Below are 9,610 nucleotides of genomic sequence, written 5' to 3'. Positions count from 1 at the left end.
GAATGTTGTCTTCTCTTGGTCGTCTGGATGAATGGGTATCTGAAAGAACCCGGAGTAGCCATCGAGAAAACAGTAGTAGGGGTGGTTGGCTAGTCTTTCCAGCATCTGGTCAATGAAAGGAAGTGGGAAGTGGTCCTTCCTTGTGGCTGAGTTTAGCTTCCTGTAGTCAATGCACATCCTATGCCCTGTGACTGTTCTGGTAGGAATCAGCTCAGCCTTCTCATTTGTGATGACAGTGATGCCACCCTTCTTAGGAACCACATGAACCGGGCTCACCCAAGTGCTGTCTAAAATTGGGTAGATCACCCCTGCACTCAACAGCTTTATAAGCCCAGCCCCCAGGAACCTACAGAAAATTAAAGTAACAAATGATTATCTATCGAGATTGTTTTCACACTATAAAGAGCATTCCTAGGTGTCGTAGACATCTAACTTAAAGATGCCAAGACTCCAAACTTTATCATTCTCTCCGGCTCACAAATAAACACAACAAGTGAAAACCATCATCACTTAAGCTTTTGACACAAACCATTGCTTAACATTCTCTAACATGGTGGTGGTGACATAAATGCATATAAGACTGAGCTTGAAAGTATGTTTTCAACAAGAAAAATAAACAATGTTCTTTCGAGTTTCTCATCAGAAAATATTTCATTACAAGCTTGAAAAAGATGTTACCTTAAATATAGTCGCCTCGAAAGTTCCAAAAACATCACCTGAGATATATATACACGAGATTTCAAATAAATAGGGATTAAGGGTTTTTCCAGAGTGGAAAAAGAAAATGAAAGGGAGAGAAAAGTTTACCTACAACGCCGCCAAGTGCGTCGCCCACGGCAGCGATTTTGCTCAAACAACTATTTTCTCTTGCCATCTTTCAACAGCTTTTTTTTTTGTTTTTGAGAATTTTTCAGACAACTTCTTTGCTGTGTGTTTCTGTCGGAAAATAATTTTGCGCTTGTCCTCGCCGCTTTTAAAGTTTTTTATTTCCTTGGAGACAAAGGCCAACAACAGTGATCGACCTCATATAGAACCAGTTTAAACCGTAGGCCTGCAAGCCCGGTTCATTTGGTTTAACTGAATTAAATTACGGTTCAGATCTAAACTAATCGAACTAATTGGGCTTTATCGCAAATTCGCCCCAAATATGATAAAACTGTAATCTGCTTCAAGAAGATCATTGGCATGATCCGTGGCGGGTGCTGGTCATACGTAGGGGTGGGCGTTCGAGTACCCATTCAGTTCGGTTCGAGTTTATTCAGGTTTCGGATTTTTGGGGTTAAAAAATTTCAACCCCATTAGGGTATTTCTAAATTTCAGTTCGGATTCAGTTCGGATCTTTGCGGGTTCGGTTCGGATTCGGATAACCCATATAAATGATTTTAAAAATTTTAAAAATCAACATATAGTTTAAATTTCTCAAAATCTGGAAATAAAATACTATATCACATATAAATTTAAATAACATATGTCAGAATACCTAAACTTAACATATAAATTGGTTTGGTTTGAATATTTTGATAGAGAATCAGTACATATTTCAACTATTTTTGGTATTTTGAGTATATTTTAGCTATTTTAAAATTTTACTTTTGGATATTTGTATATATTTTCAAGTATTTTAGACAACTTAAAAGTATCTTATATATTTTGGATGTTTTTTAATATACATTAAATCTAAAAATAATTAATATATTTAGATATATAAATCTATTTCGGATACATTCGGGTACCCGAAATATTTCAGGTACCCGAAATATTTCGGTTCGGATCTGGTTCGGTTTCGGTTCTCTGGATACCAAAATTTTAAACCCGTTCAGATATTTAATCAATTTCGGTTCGGATTAGGTACTACTTTTTCGGATCGGGTTCGGTTTGGTTCTTCGGATTCGGGTTTTTTGCCCAGTCCTAGTCATATGTATGCTTCTTAACAAAACTTCTGGTGCACAGGTTTGTCCTCACTCTTCTCTCTCTCTCTCTCCATATCTTTGCTGAGCTTATATTGTTTAGGAGCATCTCAGACCAAATTAGTTAAGTTTTGCCATTTGCTTGTTGCATACCTTTTCAATCAGTTTGACAGCAATTAGTACATGAATGAGAGAAGTCCAAAAGAAGTAGATGCAAGTATTTGGTTTGCTAAGTGATTGATTGATTGATCCATGAATGGAACTGCTTGCTCTTGTTGAATTCAGTAAGAAGAAAAGGCTCTTTATTTGGTTAATTGGTTATTCTAAACGTGACTGCAGACGAGGGGAGTGATATCGGACTTGTTTGCTCTGTGTCCTAACGCAAAGACTGCAACAGAAGTCGACAAACAAGAGATAGAGACTCTGATAAAACCTCATGATAGAACGGTTTTCTCTGGAGTATCTTCAAGAGAGCTGGACTCATGTCACTCAACTGCATGGCGTTGGAAAAGTAAGTCTTTTTTGAATAACCCAAAATCTGAAGATAGTCTTACTCTTGAGCCTAGTTTTTTAGTTCATGATGCTTATTAGGGAATTATGCATGCAGCTGATGCATATGCATTATTCTGTAATGGAAAGTGGGATTGTGTGAAACCTGATATGATCATATGCTAAACTATTACTGGGAATTCCTTAAGATTCGTTATAGGTTATGAGTGGGAAGATGATACAAGTGTATATTGCGCAGCTCTGTTTCTTTTGGTGTTGTCAAATGTTGAAAAGTTGTAAATGATAGAGATCTTGTCATATCGTTTGTTTAAGCTTTTAATGTGTGTTTGGAATCATATTATGAGAAAATCAACGGAACAACTTCTTTTTGACCAGTAAAAGTTGCAACTTGCAAATAAATGCGTGTACAGTAAGTTAGGTATATATCCAACACAATTAAATGTAACGCAGAGAAAATCCGAACTAATCAAAACTTGCTGTATTAGAAGTTAATGTAATTTGGTATCGTTGATTTTATTAGAACATGCAATAATCAGAAAGTTTTAATTTGTGTGGTCTAAATAAAGACATTTGTAACGTTGTTTTGCCAAAACTAATCAAGAAGTAGTAAATAAATAAATATCGTAATGATGGGTGATAATATGACATGTCAATTACAAAATTTCAGAAAATAAATTGGAAAAAATCTCATTGGTGTATCTCCTCTCATCTCTGGCCGACAAATAAAAGACCACCTAATCATAGACTTCCCCATCTCCTTTGTCTAGAGGATGATGTAATTTCTCAAACATCATTTTCGAAACTTTGTTTTTGTTTTCTTTGTTTAGGTTTTCTTCTCCTCGTGTTATTATTCAAACATAACCTGTTCTCCTCGGTCTTCCACAAAATATAATAATAATTCAGCTGATCTATAGAGCTTTTAGGTTCTTCCAAGAAACTGAATATTGAAGGAAGGCCTTGATGAGTTTGGATTTTCGTAGTTGTCCCTTGTTTACGGTATCCTCGACGAATCCTTTATAAACTTTTCATTGGTGAAGTAAAGTTATTTTTTTATTCATTTTTTTTTTAATTCAGATTCTCGTTGTTTGACAATGCAATGGCTCTTCAGGGGATGTCATGATTTGTGGAAAAATCTTTCGGACAAAACCTGTTTGAATGTCCCACCTTTTTGTCTGAACATCTTCTCATTGTCACGGCTCTAGTTCGAAATGTCTCTCGGCCAAGAACATGACAATCCTTTTGAAGTTTCTGGTAACCAGCACAAACCTATTAATCTTTACAATGTTTTCCTATGATAAAAGGGTTTCAAAAATGTTGGCTTTGTGTTTTAGGGTCGCATGCTTGCTTATATGACCTGTTATGTTTAGAGACACCAAACGAGCCTTTTCAAAATGATTTAGAGACATCTTCTTCTGGTAATAATAATACCTTAACTTTTCTAAGTTAATGATGTAGATGATGATTATGCTAGTGTTAATTGGAGACAAATCTAATGTCCTGTTTTGACCTTTTCAGATCCCAGAGATCGGTTAGAGAAGTTGCTGAAACAACCTGCGAATAAATATTGTGCTGACTGTGGATCTCCTGAACCTAAATGGGTGTAAGTTTATTCATTTACGTGTGTAGCATTTGTACATTTGTCCTCTATTGATGGGTTGATTCATATCCTCTCATGTTGTTTAGATCGTTAAGTCTCGGTGTGTTCATCTGCATAAAATGTTCTGGTGTACACAGAAGCCTTGGAGTTCATATAACAAAGGTAATTTCTTTTCTCATCTCTATGTTTTCTTTTTGTTTAGAGCCTTTTAACCGATTTTTTATTTAATCACAGGTTTTATCAGTTAAGCTAGATGATTGGACAGATGATCAAGTTGATATGCTCGCGGAGTACGGTGGAAACACTGTAGTGAACCAGAGATTCGAAGCTTGCAACATCGACCATTTAAAGAAACCCAAACCTGATTCCAATAATGATGAACGCAATGATTTCATCAGGTGACAATACTAAGCAGTTTGTTATAATCTCATGCATGCATACTGTTTATCTCATTGTTTATGGTCTTGAATCACCAGGAAAAAGTATGAAATGCACCAGTTTATGGATCCAAAAGATTGTGCTTTGTGCCCTTATCAACAGCCTAGCAAGACAAATGATTCAACACCGTCTTTGTGTTCTGCTAACCACCGTTCTACGAAAAACCGAATTGGTAATGCATTTAGGAATAGCTGGGGAAGAAGAGAATCTGATCACAAAGTCCACAAGAAGAGCAATTCTCTGGTAAAACAACCATTATACATACATACATGTTTAGGTAAATACAATGTTGCTAATGTTAGTTATTGTGTGTGTGTGTGTGTGTTTATAGGCAGGCATGATTGAGTTTGTCGGATTGATTAAGGTTAATGTGGTTAAAGGAACAAACCTAGCTGTCCGAGATGTGATGACAAGTGATCCTTATGTTATCCTTACTCTTGGCCAACAAGTAAGCTCTCTGGAAAATATATCTACTCTTATGTGATTTAGAACTAAACTACTCATGGAAACTAAGTCTGGTCTTGTTCTTTTATGTTGTTGAAGTCGGTCAAGACAAGAGTGATAAAGAACAACTTGAATCCTGTGTGGAATGAGACCCTGATGCTTTCTATACCTGAGCAGATGCCTCCTCTCAAAGTGGTAAGTGCATATGTTTTTTTTGTTGAAGTGTGGGTTGAAGAATAATAAAAGTTACTCAAAACAGAGTACAAAACAGAGTGCTCTGTTCTTAACTCATTAACTTAAAGGACCAAACTATTAACTGATTGTTTTTAAACCGCTAGAGAACTAGGTTGAAAACTAGTACCACGAGCTAGACCAAACTCTTTACATGTAATTTTTGCAGCTAGTATACGACAAGGATACGTTCTCAACAGATGATTTCATGGGGGAAGCAGAGATAGACATACAGCCACTGGTGAGTGCAGCGAAAGCTTACGAGACATCGAGCATTAAAGAGCCGATGCAGCTGGGGAGTTGGGTGGCGAGCAAAGAGAACACGTTGGTGAGCGATGGGATAATCTCACAGGAAGAAGGGAAAGTGAAACAAGACATATCACTCAGGCTTCAAAAGGTGGAGAGAGGAGTTCTTGAGATACAACTTGAATGTCTTCCTCTCACTCAATGATAACAACACTCTCCTTTTCTCCCTCTCTTTTTTTCTTTTTCTTGTTATGCTACTTTCTCGATCATCCACCTCGAAACCTTTGTAAAAAACCATTATATTAATTGTATGTTGATACAGTCATTTAAGAATCAATTTCATGAACCATTATATTGCATGTTGGTTTTTTTGAAGCTACCACCATTGGTCCATTACCTGATTCTTAAAAAAATGTTTTTCCGGTGACTTATAACATCAAATATGGATATGGAAACCAGTTTATATGTTTCTCAAAATGGACAGTGTTTGTTTTAAATTAGTTTAAATCAAAACCATAATGGAACTAATCTCGTTCCGGTTTGCTGATCTTGTTGAGTTGAGACAGAGAGGGTTCAGACCATTCCCTGATGGGGGCCTAAAGAGTCGAACACAGGCGCCAACAAAGAGTAAGTCAGTGATTAAAGAGCTTATGTTCTATGTTGTATGCACAAAGCTTTTAAGGGGTTTAGAGCACCTCCCATGGTTAGAATTATTTATTAAAATTATTTATTTATGTTTTATTTTGTTTAAACTAATTAATCGTCTATTTGAAATATGACTTGTGTCTTTTTTGTATCTCATAGTTTTTTAAAAATTCATAACTAAGAATTTCTGTTAATTCTCTCTGCTAATTTCATTTTTTTTTTCTTTAAATGTTAAGAATTTCTCCTAATAATATGATTGGAGGTGCTTTTAGTCTCACTTCATGAAGTAAACAATATAAAACCTGGAATTGGATAATAATAATCCAAGCATTAAATTAATAGAAAAATGGTTATACAATAACTTAGCCTGAATAATAACTTCAAAATTTCTTACTACAAGTTTACAACATAGACACATACATAATGTTGAAAGTAATTACCGCGTGGTTTTAGTTTTAGCTTTGCTTATAAACTTATAATAAATCTAGTAACACGACGTCGTATAGTATAATTATTATATATACTCAGATATTTAATTGTGGAGAAAATAATCGGACTCGTCGACGAGATCTATCGTCAGGAGATCTCAGATTTGTCACACTCTCTCTGATAATCCGGCGACGATGAGTTCTCCGGTACGTAGATATAATAATCAGATCTACGAGATTCGATCGATAGAGCTTTTTCATCTGATCTACGAATCTAACTCTTTTGTTTTCACATTGTCCGATTCAGGGAATAACGAGTATGTTCACCAATTTCACTAAGCTCTGCAAAGGACTCGCTCTGGTGCTTGTGGTGGGACACCTCCTGGTTCAGTTCGTTCCCGCCACCGTCCCTTACCTCGCTCTCATTCCGGCGAGGTACTCCTTCTCACTGAATCGATCATCTGATTGATTTTGCGTGCTTTGGAGTAAATTAGGGTTCCTATTTTGTTTAAATCAGTTAGAGATTATATTGCTTAGGTTTCCCAATTTGATGTATGTAATCAGAATTACTTTTGGGCAGTTACTGAGTTTGTTAGACCATGATTAACCCGAGTCTATTAACTTGGGTTTTAGCTTAACCAAGAAAAACTAACAACCGTCTCTTAGATAAGACATATAAGAGCTGTTTCTTAGCCTAAAAGTGTTAAAAAAAAATGTCAAATCATAAGTTGTTAATCATGCCCTTACACTCTTCTTCATTTGTAGGACTATTCCTTTTGGCTGGAACCTGATTACTAGCGGCTACTTTGAACTCTCTGTACATGGGGTATATGTTTTCTATCCAATCCACATTTTTGAATCTGTAATGTATGGATTGGATACATGAGTTGACTGTTTGTGCAATGTTGCAAGGTTGTCATCAGCACGGTTTCTCTCCTCTTTATGGGGAAGTTCCTGGAGCCTGTCTGGGGTTCCAAGGAGTTTCTTAAGTTCATCTTTGTCGTGAACTTCCTTACCTATCTCTGTGTTTTCGTCACAGCCATTGCTTTGTACTACATTACCAGGCTCGAAATCTACCTGTGAGTACTCTCTAACACCCTTTACGTGTTAAGTTTATGCTTGTTTGTTTCTATCCTCTCTCGCTTACATATGACGTGATGTCTTCCTTGTCTGTAGTTATGTAACCTGTTGTCTGTTTTCTCGTGGCTAGATATATGCCCTTTGCAGGTTTTCATGGTGTCTTGGCAGGTCTTCTTGTCGGGATAAAGCAGATAATACCTGACCAGGAGGTGTTGCTCGTAAAGATCAAAGCAAAGGTAATATTCCCTTTTTTGCTTTAACTGCGGCTAGTCGAAGAAGTGCCTCACATCCTATCGTTGCTTGTGGTTTATGTGGTGCAGTGGTTGCCCTCTATTATGCTAGTTTTGTCAATAGCCTCAAGCTTCTTCACACTAAATTCAGCAGCGTATCTTCCCACTTTGATATTCGGTACATATATGGGCTGGTTATACCTAAGATACTTTCAGAGGAGGCCAGAAACAAAGCTCAGAGGTGATCCGAGTGATGACTTTGCCTTCTCTACTTTCTTTCCTGAACTTCTCAGGTGAATGAATATTCCTCCTCTTTTTTTGCAACTATACTTTCGAGTTTTCCCTCAAAGTAAATACTTTCCTCAGGCGTTGTTTGTAATTTTTTTGTGTTTCCTGATAAAATGCAGACCGATAATTGACCCTATAGCCTCAATCTTTCATCGGATGCTTTGTGGACGATCAAATGCCACCAGCGAGGACCATGGTTATACTACCAGCGGTGCTCCATTACCCGGTTCTGACTCTGCTGAAGCATCTAGGAGGAGGTAACATTCGTTTGTTTTACGTTTTTATCTCTTTCCTGCTCTACTTCAATGGTAGTGTGGATGCAAATCCCCAGCTTCTCTTTTGGCTAGACATTGTTGAAACATGATCTTAGATTTTGGTTGATGCAAATCAAGGTAATGAATGATCTAAGAATAGATAGGACTGCCTTGTCATCACTTGTATCAAAATGTAAAGACGTTGCCTAGTTTGTACCGAACCAAAACCTGAGAAAACTGTTTCTGATTCTCAAAAAGAAACTCCACCTTCTTTTGACGTTTCAAAAAATCTTGTGGTTGCAGAGAAAGAGGAGCAAGGGCTCTAGAGGAGAGACTTGCAACTGAAAGGTTGGTTCCTCCAAGGAACAAAGAAGAGTCACAGAGTGATGCTTTGGATAGCGTTTAAGTGGAGACTGCAACTAGTGTATTGAAGAAGCTGTGTGGGGGTTCTTACTTGTTTCAGGTGGACAGTGTTTATTTTTTGTTAATTAAATTGGCTTTATACAGAATCAATCAGCTAGTCCGTAAATTCCTAATGACAGCTCGGAAAATTAGTGCATTTCCTTGGACAAACCAACCCGTTAGAAACGAACAAGTTTCCTTGGACGAGAGAATATAAAAGTTATTCATGTTTCACTTTTCCTAACTTGTTATTTTTGTTTCATAGTCACAGTCGATCACACAAACAAGAACTCCATTCTGATTCTTTGGTTCCAACCGTTGGGGGATATGATTAGAATTCTTAAGTTAGGTTTGACTGAGTGGTTAGACGGAGCTTTGTACTCTTGCTTTTGTGGTTTAATTATATTGTCTAAGAGGCGGTTCATTCCGAGTTGTGGGATGAATTTGTTCTTGCATTCGTGAAAATATAATGTTGTTTATGATTAGGTAGGTAGGATTTTTCTTCTAAGTGTTTCTAAATTATACTAGATTTCGGCATTTTACAGAGGGTTAAGATTTTTATAAGGTTGAAATTTACGAATTGGTAAATGATAGTTGATGTTTGAAAAAAAAGACAAAAAAAAAAGACAAACCTGTTAAGTTTCTTTACCCTCAAGGGGTGACTTTCCTTTAGGAGAATACTCAACAAACACAAGAACAGAGGACTGAGAACAGGGGAAACAGAGGATAATGGAGTTGTGAGAGAAGTAGAGGAGATAAAGAGAGTAAAAGAGGGAGCACACACAAGACTTTAACCAGTTCACTCCCGTTAAGGAAGGTAGCTACGTCTGGCCGAGTCTTTAACTCGGAATCCACTAGATTCAGATAGTGTTTACAATAGAAGCTACAAGTGACCCGCTTTAATGCCCTT

At 36.9% G+C, this 9,610-nt stretch overlaps 2 protein-coding genes across 3 annotated transcripts; both read left to right on the top strand.

The window, feature by feature from the left end:
- The first annotated feature begins 3,182 nt into the window (after window positions 1–3,182).
- LOC106341476 (probable ADP-ribosylation factor GTPase-activating protein AGD11) lies at window positions 3,183–5,732 on the top strand. 2 transcript variants are annotated; one of them, XM_013780249.1, is made up of 10 exons: window positions 3,183–3,413; window positions 3,492–3,668; window positions 3,749–3,832; window positions 3,933–4,017; window positions 4,101–4,176; window positions 4,249–4,412; window positions 4,491–4,695; window positions 4,784–4,900; window positions 4,996–5,091; window positions 5,297–5,732. In XM_013780249.1, the coding sequence occupies exons 2-10, from the start codon at window positions 3,626–3,628 to the stop codon at window positions 5,576–5,578; spliced, it is 1,152 nt and encodes a 383-aa protein (XP_013635703.1). In that variant the 5' UTR covers window positions 3,183–3,413; window positions 3,492–3,625; the 3' UTR covers window positions 5,579–5,732. The 2 variants fall into 2 exon arrangements, with proteins under 2 accessions (XP_013635703.1, XP_013635698.1); XM_013780244.1 differs by having other exon boundaries at window positions 3,526–3,668; window positions 5,297–5,715.
- An 822-nt stretch (window positions 5,733–6,554) lies between these two features.
- Window positions 6,555–8,938, top strand: LOC106341889 (rhomboid-like protein 19). Its single transcript, XM_013780639.1, has 8 exons — window positions 6,555–6,653; window positions 6,754–6,881; window positions 7,212–7,272; window positions 7,359–7,525; window positions 7,657–7,762; window positions 7,847–8,049; window positions 8,164–8,301; window positions 8,602–8,938. The coding sequence occupies exons 1-8, from the start codon at window positions 6,642–6,644 to the stop codon at window positions 8,702–8,704; spliced, it is 918 nt and encodes a 305-aa protein (XP_013636093.1). The 5' UTR covers window positions 6,555–6,641; the 3' UTR covers window positions 8,705–8,938.
- The last annotated feature ends 672 nt before the right edge of the window (window positions 8,939–9,610 follow it).

Source organism: Brassica oleracea, chromosome C1 (genome assembly GCF_000695525.1).
Source record: "Brassica oleracea var. oleracea cultivar TO1000 chromosome C1, BOL, whole genome shotgun sequence".
Classification (NCBI taxonomy): Eukaryota; Viridiplantae; Streptophyta; class Magnoliopsida; order Brassicales; family Brassicaceae; genus Brassica; species Brassica oleracea.
Note: the sequence above shows the minus strand (reverse complement) of the source record. Positions and strands in the feature narration are given on the sequence as shown.